At 37.8% G+C, this 12,519-nt stretch overlaps 1 protein-coding gene across 1 annotated transcript in view; it reads right to left on the bottom strand.

The window, feature by feature from the left end:
• The window catches only part of NUP155 (nucleoporin 155), a 57,862-nt gene that overhangs the window by 17,260 nt on the left and 28,083 nt on the right, over positions 1–12,519 (bottom strand). Inside the window, exons 16-22 of the mRNA XM_075540951.1 lie at positions 11,833–11,921; positions 11,376–11,438; positions 10,748–10,895; positions 9,525–9,591; positions 7,464–7,579; positions 5,732–5,829; positions 3,573–3,703 (exon numbers count right to left, since the gene is read on the bottom strand). Coding sequence (XP_075397066.1) covers positions 3,573–3,703; positions 5,732–5,829; positions 7,464–7,579; positions 9,525–9,591; positions 10,748–10,895; positions 11,376–11,438; positions 11,833–11,921 — 712 coding nt within the window. The remainder of the gene's footprint in view (positions 1–3,572; positions 3,704–5,731; positions 5,830–7,463; positions 7,580–9,524; positions 9,592–10,747; positions 10,896–11,375; positions 11,439–11,832; positions 11,922–12,519) is intronic.

Here is a 12,519-nt window from a genome sequence, read left to right on the forward strand (position 1 = left end):
AACACTGTTGATTTTAGAAATAAATACTAAACTGCAGGAATGTAATAACACAAGGTATAGAAACTACTTAAAATAATTCAGGAAAAAAATAAAAAAAGAGTAATTCAGGAAAAACGGGAGAAGATACATTAAACAAATTTGATAAAATCTTGATATATGGCTACTAATTTTTACTTTTTGTTCTACTTTGGTGTATGTTTGGAAGCATTCACTATTAAATGAAAGCCAAGTGCATATTCACCCCTCCCCATAAATGTTAGATTTCACATTTAAAAGGATGTCAAGTTACGATTCATTTCCCGAATTGTAAATATCTAAAGAGTATTTGATTATGGCTTCTTAAAATTAAATGCAAAAACTTTGCATATGTACCTACATATATATATATATATATATATATATATAAATCATTTTATTGGGGGCTGGTACAACTGTTAAAATAATCCATACATACCTTAATTATGTCAAGCACATTTGTACATTTATTGCCATCATCATTCTCAAAACATTTGCTTTCTACTTGAGCCCTTGCTATCAGCTCATTTTTCCCCTCCCTCCCCAACCCCCCCTCCTCCCGGAACCCTTGATAATTTATAAATTATTATTATTTTGTCATGTCTTATACTGTCTGATGTCTCCCTTCAACCACTTTTGTTGTCAGTCTCCCTGGGAGGGGGTTATATATAGATCCTTGTAATCAGTTTCCCCTTTCTAGCACACCTTCCCCCCACCCTCCTGATATTGTCACTCTCACCACTGGTCCTCAGAGGTTCATCTGTCCTGGATTACCTGTGTTTCCAGTTCCTATCTGTACCAGTGTACATGTTCTGGTCTAGCCTGATTTGTAAGGTAAAATTGGGATCATGAAAGTGGGGGGGGAGGGAGGAAGCATTTAAAAACTAGAGGAAAGTTGTATCATCGTTGCTATGCTGCACCTGAATGGTTCATCTCCTCCACTCGACCCTTCTGTAAGGGGATGTCCAGTTGCTTACAGAGGGGCTTTGGATCTCCACTCTTCACTCCCCTTAATTCACAATGATATGATTTTTTGTTCTTTGATGGCTGATACCTGATCCCATCAACACCTCAGTGATCACACAATCTGGTGTGCTTCTTCCATGTGGCCTTTGTTACTTCTCAGCTAGATGGTCGCTTCTTTATCTTCAAGCCTTTAAGGTCCCAGATGCTATATCTTTTGATAGCCGGGCACCATCAGCTTTTTTCACCACATTTGCTTATGCACCCTTTTGTCTTCAGCAATCATGTCGGGAAGGTGAGTATCATGGATTGCCAGGTTAATTGAACAAAGTGTTCTTGCATTGAGAGTGTACTTGAGTGAAGGCCCAATGTCCACCTGCTACTTTAATACTAAACCTATAAATATATGCACATAGATCTATTTCTCCATCATCATATATAAATATATTTACATATCTACATACATATTTTAACACTAGGTTTACAGACATTTTTACCTACTTTTCTCTGAACACGTGTCATACCGACATGTGAACAAAAGCGCATTTTCTTTAAAAAGCAACTTATAATGACCAACATAATTATACACTATTAACTTATAAATGAAAAAGCAATGTAATATATTTTTTAAATTTATAATGTTAACATTATACTACATTAGAGATATTGTGTTTAACATACCGTAAGAGTCACTTGGGTAGGTCAGTATGACAGTGTCTGCTGCATTGTCTTAACATTTGAAATTTCCAAGAACTTTAAATGTTTATATTTGTTACTGAAGTAATGCTTTCATGATGAAACTGATTTACTGGGATTAATACCCAATTTACGTTTGCATCAAATTGGCGTGTATCCATAGAGGTAAGTATACCACAGAATAAATTTTCAAGAAAAAAAAAGGCTATATATTTGTCTCATTAAATGGATAAAAGTCAGCATAAATGGTAGATATAGCCTCCTTGTAATTTTAACTGAGGAAACAGAAATGAATCAAAATGACATATTCCATAAACCTAATGTTACAGGTGGAGAGGTATAAATTTTTAATCTGATCTCAAAGGTGAAAGTTAGGTTTTCTGTTACCTTGGCTACATCACAGTTCTCTGTAGTTTGGCAGTAATGCCCCATAATGTGAATCTAATGCAACATAATCAAGTCCACGATGAGATCTAAAATAATACAACTAACTTCAAGAGCTGCCTGTAGCTGTAGAAGGAAGCCCTCTTAATGAGCTGTGACAGCTTCTTCTGCTTCCTGGCTCGGCTCCGGCCGATAACTGAATCAGAAAAGCATCCTGCTAACAGCTGACGCACAGACTTGAATCAGACTTAACTGATTCTACAACTAAAGCAGTCATTTCTCTCTAAATACATACATGTAAGCAGCACTGTTTTTGCTTATCTAGAACCCAGTCTAACAGATCTACCATATGAAAAATGGTGGAATACTATTTTCTCAACATTATAAAATTCTCATTTTTCCCCAATAAAACAGCAAATTCACCACTATTTTTGGAAGAATATTGAACAGGGAAATAAGTAATGTTATTATGAATGTATACTATTATACATGTGTATATATATACATATATCAGTCATCTGTTGCTCCATAACAAGTTATCTTAAAGACCTGTGATAATCAGCATTATCTCACAATTTCTGTGGACTTCTTTCCATCTTGGAACTTCTTACACAGTTGCAGTCAGGGTAAGGAGACCTCATCTGAAGGCTCCAAGGCGGAAGCAAGCACACTCAGGTTGACGAGCGAGACTGTGCTCCTCAAGGGCTGCTAGAGTAAGGATTTCAGTTCCATGCTGAATCATGATTAGTGACCTTCCTTGGTTTTCACCAGGAAGGGTTCTCCAATGGGTGGCTCACAAAATGGCTCCACAGAGCAGCTTATAACGTTCACCGGAGGAAATAAGCAAGAAAGGGTGGATACACAGAAAGCACAGGCTGTCTCAGATGTGACATCCATCATTTTTGCCATGTTCTAGGGTTCGCCCACACGTCATGAGAGGAGCTCACAGAAAAGCATGCATACTAGGCGATGGGCATCATCACGAGGCACCTTCAGAGGTCAATTACCTTTGAAAGATGCATTTCACAGGCCTCTTCTTGAAACCTGACAAAGTAACTCTGAGATTGTATCATGGTCTAGACCTATGGACAGTTTTCTGGTTTCCAGGTTAAAAGGCAGCCATGAACATGGAGAGGACAATACTGTCCACTGTCTCTCTTTAACCACGCACAAACGGAAACTGTAGATCTTTAGAGTAGAAGGCCTCATGGTTTTCCTCTCAGAGCAGCGGATGGGTTTAAACTAATTAACTCATAGCCACTAAATCATCAAGACCCTTCAGGTGGTATAACTGGGGCTAAAATTGTCATTTAGTAAAGAAACTTTTACCATTGGCATCATGGTTGCCCTCAAGTTACCACATATTTGTGCAACTTTGCTATAGCACATTAACTTTATCAGAACCTGAGTGCTTCCAAATAATTCCCTCCCAAACCCAAGGGTAAGGGCTTTAAAGAGCACGTAAAAGATGATGATTGGGTATACTAGTATAAATAAATTTTTTAAAGTCATACCTTCTGAAGTTCGCCTACAATGACAGTGAATTGATGTTCACAAAGAAGCTTCCACAAAGCCAGGGCCTGGTATGATTTTCGAACCAATTGCTGGATTCCCTGAAGTGATACTTTTTCATTCAGTTGGGCCTCTAATGACAAAATAAGATTACTGAAATCTTAGAATAAAATTATTTTGAAAACAATTCACTATAAAATTAAAAGTCCATATTTGGCTTCCCTGTCTCTTCCCACCATAGACAACCATACTCATAAGATGTGTTCATGTGTTTATTTCCTTCATTATGTACATGATTTTTTATGTACATGATTGTATTTGCATATCCATATAAACAATAAAGACATAGCTGCTCCTAATAACTTAATTTGATTTATGAAGGCAATTTGCCTTTTCCACTCAGTTATAGTTCCCCAGGCTATTTAAATATCAACACATATGAATCTCATAGTGTTTTAAAAGCGGGATGTTCCATTATGCAAATATACACAGTTCTGTGCATCCATTTCACCCTGTACTGTGAGGGTGTCCAATGGTTTGCTACTATAAAATACGCTGCATTAAATGCCTTTTTAAAGTTTTCCTAGAAAACGGAGTTAAATTTTTCTTTCAGTTTCTCAAACACCAGAATGCCAGCCAGTGGTGGTCATAAATTGAATTTAGTCCATCAACTAACTTTTTCTCCCCCTTAAGTGAAATCAGAATAAAAATAAATAACAATATCAGAGTGTAAATCATTTATCATTATTCTATGAAACTGCTTCAGTCATGTGAATATGCATTTCTACACGAGGGTCATGACATAAAAAGGATATTTTTTACTGTGGGAGAGCCAGAAAAGATGGCTCTAGATGTTTTACCAAGAAGTGAAACTGCAGGCTTTGAGGATATAATGCATTCTCAGCTTTTTGTAGATACTACACCAAGTTGATTTCTAAGGTGGTAATTTCAGTTTATGCTACCATGAATTCAAATACTCTCGTCTGCAGATTGTCACCGCAGCTTGGTATTAGTAAAGAGCACTATTAGCAGTTTACTGGAGGTGTCATTTACTAGAAGTATCACTAGCAGTTCTGAAAAAAAGGTAAGTAAAACTACAAAGTGGTGGACAGTAGCAGCAAGGAAGGAGCAGGGAACAAAAGCAACCAACATGTCCTAAAAGATATTCACCAGAATATCTGGCTCAAACAATTGAAGAACAAAAAAAGAATTAAAAAAAGGGAAACTTTTTCTGTCCACATTTTGAGTTCTAAAAAGGAGTATAACAGGAACCCAGGACAGATGAACCCCTCAGGACCAGTGGTGAGAGTGGCGATACCAGGAGGATGGAGGGAAGCGGGGATAGAAAGGTAGAACTGGAAAAAAAAAGGAAGGTGGAACTGATTACAAGGATCTACATAAAACCCCCTCCCTGGGGGACAGACAACAGAAAAGTGGGTGAAGAGAGATGTCAGAAAGTGTAAGATATAACAAAATAATAATAATTTATAAATTATCAAGGGTTCATGAGGGAGGTGGGGTAGGGAGGGAAGGGAAAATGAGAAGCTGATAGCAAGGGCTCAAGTAGAGAGCAAATGTTTTGAGAATGATGATGGCAACAAATATACAAATGTACTTGACACAATGGATATATTTGATGGATTTGATAAGAGTTGTACCAGCCCCCAATAAAATGAATTTAAAAAGAGAGTATATATTACCACACTTGTAGTCGAGGAAGGCAGAAAATGTTATGGGCTGAGATTTAAGGGAATGAGTGAAAAACGATAGTTACATTATTTTTATCTTATGTGGCTTTCTAATATCCACACGTCTCATTTTCTCAATGACAATGATAGTGTTTTAATAAGAGAAGTTTTCTATCATATGAGCTAGATCTTAATGAGACACCAACCAATCAACCATCATCAAGTCATTCAGACTGACAGCAACCCTCCCTGTAGGACAAGGCGGAACAACCCCTCTGGTCTTCTGATGTAATAAATCATTATGGGAGGAGACAGGCTCATCCTTCTTCCTTGGAGCAGCGGACAGGTTACAAACTGCTGACCCCGAGGTTAGTAGGCTTACATGTAACCCTTTCCATGAGAGAAGTCCCTTATGTTCTGTTCAATGTCATATATGTTAACGTGCATGTAATTGATTGGATTAAATACTTTACCATGGAACTTTCTCTGCAGCTCTTGTTGCATTTGCTGTGTATTTCCATTTTCGGGTCGCATGAATCCTATCAGCCTCTGCTGCACTTTTGCACTGGTGCTGAAACAAATATCAACACAAAATTTACATCACACAACTTAACGATTAAAACAGAAAATTCAATGTCTTTAATAAATCCAAAGGGTTTTACAACCACCATCAAAACCTACCTTTAGAATTTCTTGTCCCTCACCTACCCATTTCGCAGTCAGTTGTGCTTCCTCCACCATTATCAGAAACAACCAAGGAGCTAACCTTTTGTCTCTATAAATAGGTCTAATCTCAATAGGTCATTTAAAATAACCAGAATATGATCAAAACATTTTTTTCCCTTTTAGACTAGTGAAACAATCACTGACAAAACAGTAACAAACTACAACACGAAACCTTTAAATCTGATTCGAGGAAACTCCATGTGGGCAGACTAGAAATGCTCCCCAGAGTTTTCAAGACAATCATCTGGAAGCTGGTTACCAAGTCTATCTTTGGCAGTGTATTTAGGTGGGTTAGAAACACCATCTTTTCCCTGGGAAGTTACAGAACTTAACCTTTTAAGTCACCATGGGTACGATCAGTCACTGTGCGTGGAGAGTTAAGTTAATCGAACACTTGCTTTTTTGCCAGCACCAGTGATGGTGTCTATCTCTACAGAAAATATACAACTCTACAGAAAATATACAACCACTCTCATTTTACAGTTGAGTAAATTTCAGGGCCAATTCAAGAAGAAATTATCTACTGTAAGAACTGACTTATTTCTAAGAGAGAAATTAGCAAATTAGGACAGGTAGCCTAAAGCCTAGGGAATTGTGTGTGGTTTAAAATCAGAAGAGGTGTGTGTCAGGGATATAGCCTTTCACTAGATTTATTTAATCTGTATGCTGAGAGTTGGACTTGCTGATCAAGATCAGGACTATAGCCTCCAGTGTGGATTACAAATTGATATAAAGAAATCAAAATCCTCGTTAACTGCTCGAATCAAAGACTTGGCTTAAAAACATTGTCTCAAGGGAGCCACGAGGTCAGGTGGAAGAAGAGAGTCCACAAATGCAATGATCGACATGCTACTGTGGGGTTAGTGACTGGAGTCTTAAATATTGCAAGTGGCATCTAAGCTGCAACAACTGGTCTCTTTCCACGCAGAGCAGTGCACTGTTCAAAAGAATGCTAAATGCCCTATCTACAAGTGGTCCAAAGCCCCAAATAAAGAAAATCGGTATATTCTTCTTAAGAGGTAATCTAATACTACAAATCAACATTTTAAAAAGTAAACCTACTAAATTGCTACATCTATTCCTTAGGAATTAACCCAAAGGGTATTGAGCAAGCACATAAACATGTATTTTACTCATAACATCAAAACACTGATGCCTAATTATCTTTTAATAGGGAGCTATTTCCTATTGTATGGTTTGACTTTTAGGAAAACATCCAGAATTGGCTAATCCCCAAAGATAGGAAGTAGGTAAGTGGTTGCTGAGGTCTTGGGGCAGGTGGAAGGGAGCAGGGGCGGGGCGGGGGACACAAGAGCTGCCTGCCAATGGATGCAGGTTTCTTTGTGTGCTGATGGAAACGCTCTGGAGGTGGCTGCATAACCACGTGAAGATACTACATTCCTGAAAATTGTATACCTGGAGTGAATTTTATGGTGTAAGAATTCTGTAAAGAGAAAAAGAGAGCAAATAAACTCTTACTTTGGATTTCCTAATGGTCCTCCAGCAAACTGGGAGTTTCTGTCTAGAAATTCCTGCAAACCTCTGAGTTCTTGTAGCACTGACTCCAGCAGCTGGGAGGGCACACTGCTTTCAATCTGGGAACATAAGAAACGTGGTGGGGACCCCGTCAGATGGAGGAGGGCAAACACCGTTTGACCCCACTGACGGGAAAGAGCCCGAGCAGGCCAGGTCTCAGAGAAAGGGAGGTTAGTGGCTACGAGGGGCTGAGGAAGCGAGGTTAATGGGTACTGAGCTCCTGTTTGAGCTGAAAAACAGACAATAGTAATGGTTACACATAATTATTTTTGTGTTCTGTTTACATAAGATTAAATGTAAGGTACAATGAAAGGTGGTTAAATAGAAAACTTTTATGTTGTATACATTTGACCACAGTCAGATTTAAACATTTGAAAGAAATCCCCAAAGTTTAATAACATTAAAAATGTTTATGTAAAAAGACTAATTAACTAGATTTGAACACATAGGCAGATCTGAAGATACTGCAGGCTCAGATCCAGGTCTCCACAATAAAGCCAATTTCACAATAAAACGAGTCACATGAATTTGTTTTGTTTCCCAGTGCATATAGAACTCTTGTTCACACTACACTCTAATCTACATGTTTAACAGCATTATGAAAATGTAATACGGTGAGAATTATGAAAATATGACAAGAGAATTATGCAAATGAGACACCTAGTGAGCCTGTGCCACAGGAAAATGACACCAATACATTCGCTCAACATGGGGTTGACGCAAATCTTCAATTTGCAAAAACCACATTTCTATCTTTGAAACTCAGTAAAGCAAAGCACAATAAATTGGAGTTCGCCGATTAACCGTGTTAATTTGAAAGAGCTTAACTTCAGAAATAGTAGTTATTTCTCCATTATATCCATTCACTTTGGTGACCAGATTATCAGGCTGGTTGCCTGTTATCTCCCACCTTGCCTGACTGAGGTAAACTTTTTTTTTTGAGGTAAACTTTATATACAGTAAAATATATGCATCTTCCCTGAACAACTCGATTACTTAGTATATTTTTAATCAAACTACCAGTAAGACTAAGCTATAGAACATTTCTAAGACCCACAAAAATTCCCCAGTGCCCTGTGCAATCATTAGGCCTCCTACCTCAGAGCTCACCACTGTTATTCTCTCACTATAGATTAGGTTTCCTGGTCTCACACGTCACAGAAATGAAAACAAACTATATTAGCGGAAGACATTATTCTTAGAAATGGGATATTCAAAAAACTGTCAGTTATTCATTTATAAACCATTAAAAGATAGTTGGTAATTTAACAAATGTGAAATAAATTATCTACAATCAGGGGGCCACGAGAGATGGGGTGGGGGGGGAGGGAAAAAAAAGAAGAGCAGATCCCAAGGGCTCAATGTAAATGTCTATAAAAGGATGGAATATATGTACAAATATGTTGGACACAACTGACATACAGTTTGTAACAAGAGTTGTAGGATCCTCTAATAAAAGGATTTTTTAAAAAAGGAAAACCATTACATTCATATTACAGATAAAAAAAACTTCCTATGTAAATTTGTGATGATATAAAACATGATTCTAAAAAATGTGTTTTCTTAAAGGCATCTGGAAGGTATGCTAATAGATGGAAATTAATACTGGATCCATGGTTTTTTGCGTATTAGGCCCAAAGCATTAAACAGCCCAAACTCTGAGTACTATTAAGTGTTAAGGATAACACTATGTAATGCCCATAATAACACTTTGAAGGAGATATAGTAGGGGTCTTCAAAGCATTTGTAAAGAAAAAGGAATTAAAAAACTGTGGAAGCCCCCTTGCATTCTTCTCATTTACAGTGCTTAGAAATGTTACAAATTTAACCACGATTAGACAGACAGTTCGTAAGTGACCAAGATTTAAACTAGGGCATAGACAGATTAAGGGGCAATTAGATAAACATGAATATGAAGAATTAATCATTGCTTCTGATTTATAGTACCTGTCAAGAGAAACTTATACACTTGTTACATAAAAAAATCCTATTAAGCATACTCACAGCAGTAATCTCTCTGCTGCCACTCGTAAACACTCGCTCCACAACTAAGCTAGCATCCCAAATGTTTCTGAAACAGAAAACATTGGACTATGCATCACATGAAGGCAAACAGCAAATTCCTACCACTAAAAGTGTGTTGATAGTTTTTAAAACACAGCCATAGTTTCATTTCACATTTCATTAAGTTAGTTGGAAGAATGGAAAAAAGGAAAATTTCCAAACCTAAAGTAACTAAATTATTTCAGCTAATGAAACAACAAATGAGGAAAAAGCAAAAGGCTCTGCATAATCAATTATAAATAAGGGAAGGTATAAAGAAAAAACAGTTATAAACAAGCCCTGCAATTTAGCATTTTTAAGCAAATTATTTAAGTAGAATCTAAGAACACGCACTATCTAGGGAAAGCTAATTAGATGATAGACTGATGGTACAAAAGGATCCCCATGGCAGCAGGGCTTTGACGCCTCGCCCATAAAGACCAGTTGCTGTGTATCTGATCCCCATGAGTCAATCTGTTGGAAGGAGATTGGCCTTTCTTCCGAGCTGATTGTTCAGCAGCGGAGCACATTAACCATTTGCACCACTTGGGAGCTCCTCACACAGGTAAGTATAGTCTATTTTCCCACCTTTTGAATCTAGGCTGGTCTTAAAATACCCCTGGGGACCAGTGACTGATATAGAAATGGATACAAGGGGGCCTATTACACCAAAAGGCTTTGATCATTTGCAAACTTCCTCAATAAGCCCCCCCACCCCCCGCCCTGCCCTAAAGCACCAAGGCTACATGTGGAGAAGCGTGCACTGTTCCTAGCTCCGTGCACACTCCAGCAGCCTATCCTACACAGGAGGGGAGTCCCGTTAAAATAGCAGCACTCCTTCCCCATACCTAACTGAACAGCTGAGAGGCCCGGTCAATCCAAAAGCCCTAGCCAACTGACTGTGGATCCGTGTCACCCAATTAGGGGTATGTGCAGTGCTGCTTTGCATTAATATGGCATGTATGCTGACATTATTTCAAAACCATCTATGAGGAACATAGCAGCTATACATGGTTAGATAAGAAAAAAGCTTAATGATAGAAAGCAACTGTATCACTAAAAAAATGAAGTAATATGAAAATTAAGAAAAAGAAATTATGTCCCAAACTTAGATTTTAAAATGTTCAACTGCTCAAACTAGGGAAAGGTGAGCCATAAGGAAATTCCCCTAGGAAAAAACTTACCCCATAATTCGAGAGAAGTAAATGCAAATGCCATTGTGTTTCCCAGAGTACACAGTCTCTGGCCCAGCCATGCAGCTCAGACTTGTGGCCTGTGCGGCTGGGTTTCCCACAGCACACATTGGTGTAGACATGGAGGGTGGCTGCAAACCTTATACACACATTAAAAGAAAAAAAAAACACCTCTAAAAACACTGCTTTAAAGATGCAGAATTCTCAATAACCCAGAAGTATGTTTTATATCAACCCGATAAGAAAATTTATAAAAATATAGATATAACCGATAATTCAGCTTTCCTTAATAAGCACAGATTTAGACTTGCAAAGAGTGCATCTAGATACCCTTTTCAAGTGCCTGCAATGCAGGAGAAAAAGAATACTTACAGTCACTACTCTGGCGACACAGGAAGTGAAAAGGAACAAACGAGAATGTTTGCAGAGTCCAATTAAATCCCAGCACTCAAATAAGGGCATTTGAGAACCACCAGTAAAGGCATTTATGACTAAATGCCAATGCTTGCTTTGATATCACATCTATTAAATATTTGGAATGGAACAGGGCAGGGTACTCTGTTTCACAATGAGCATTAGCAATATTACTTTGCCGTCTAAAAGCAGCAAATGGACGTACCTTGAGGTGGTGTTCCCAGAAAGGTTGGGTTCGGATATGGACTACCACTAGGTAAGGGAGAACCTAGAACGAAAAAAATATGAAGACTGATACAATAACCTTCTAGTTCTATGAATCAGATCAAACTTAACCTAGACGCTACTTATCAGCATAAGGATGGGCGTGGCACCACCCACACACCTTCAAGAGAATATTTAATGAGACTCAGCTCAATTGACCAGGAAACCCCAAATAACCCCCACACTGGAAAACTATGAAGTTATTCAATCATTCACTTCGTTCCTAAATAATAATTTCAAAAAATACTATTGACTATATCTTATTTTGGTCTCTAGAAAGCTCTTAGGAGTCTATGTAATAAAGATTCAATATTACTACAACCTTTTTAAGTGTTAGACATCATTAAAATATGCTACAATGTTGGTAAATTTCCAATGGTTTCCATGCTCATACTCACTGCCATACACAGGAGACCCCAGGATGGGGCCAACATTGCTTGGAGGGGGAAGAGTAGTTGGAAATCTCATCTGTGCTTCACCGCCATACCTATTATGATGACAATAGAGGCTGAGTTGATTAAGCAAAACTATCCACCTGAAGAAACGGAACTGTTCCTAAGTCTGCTTGGCTTCTAATCGACATTAGTCATCTCAGTATATTACATGTTGACAGAGAAATAGAAGGGAGTTTCCAAAAGTTCACGGGCAAATCTCATTATTCTTCAATTCTGTTTTTCCACAAACTTTAAAAAATCCTTGCATGTACTTATTAATACATAATAAAATCATGTTAAATAAAATTTGACTTCGAACTGCTACCAGGAAGAATTACAATGGACTCTAGCAGTTCTTTTAAAAGTACACAGTATTTTCTTATTGAATAGTGGAACTATAATTTCCCCAAGAGATTAAACAAAAATTTTAAATGACATTTCAAATTGTTATTCTTAAATATATTTTAAATAAAAATATCTTTGAAACAACTCACTGCCTTCTAGTTGATTCTGATTCGCATCGACCATATAGGATGGAAAAGAACGGCCCTGTGTGTTTCTGAGACTGTAACTCTTGATTCGTCTTTCTCTAATCTCTCCCGTAGAGCAGTTGATGGTTTCAAACTGCTGACCCTGCAGTTAGCAGCCCAA

The sequence above is a fragment of the Tenrec ecaudatus genome, chromosome 2 (genome assembly GCF_050624435.1).
Source record: "Tenrec ecaudatus isolate mTenEca1 chromosome 2, mTenEca1.hap1, whole genome shotgun sequence".
NCBI lineage: Eukaryota > Metazoa > Chordata > Mammalia > Afrosoricida > Tenrecidae > Tenrec > Tenrec ecaudatus.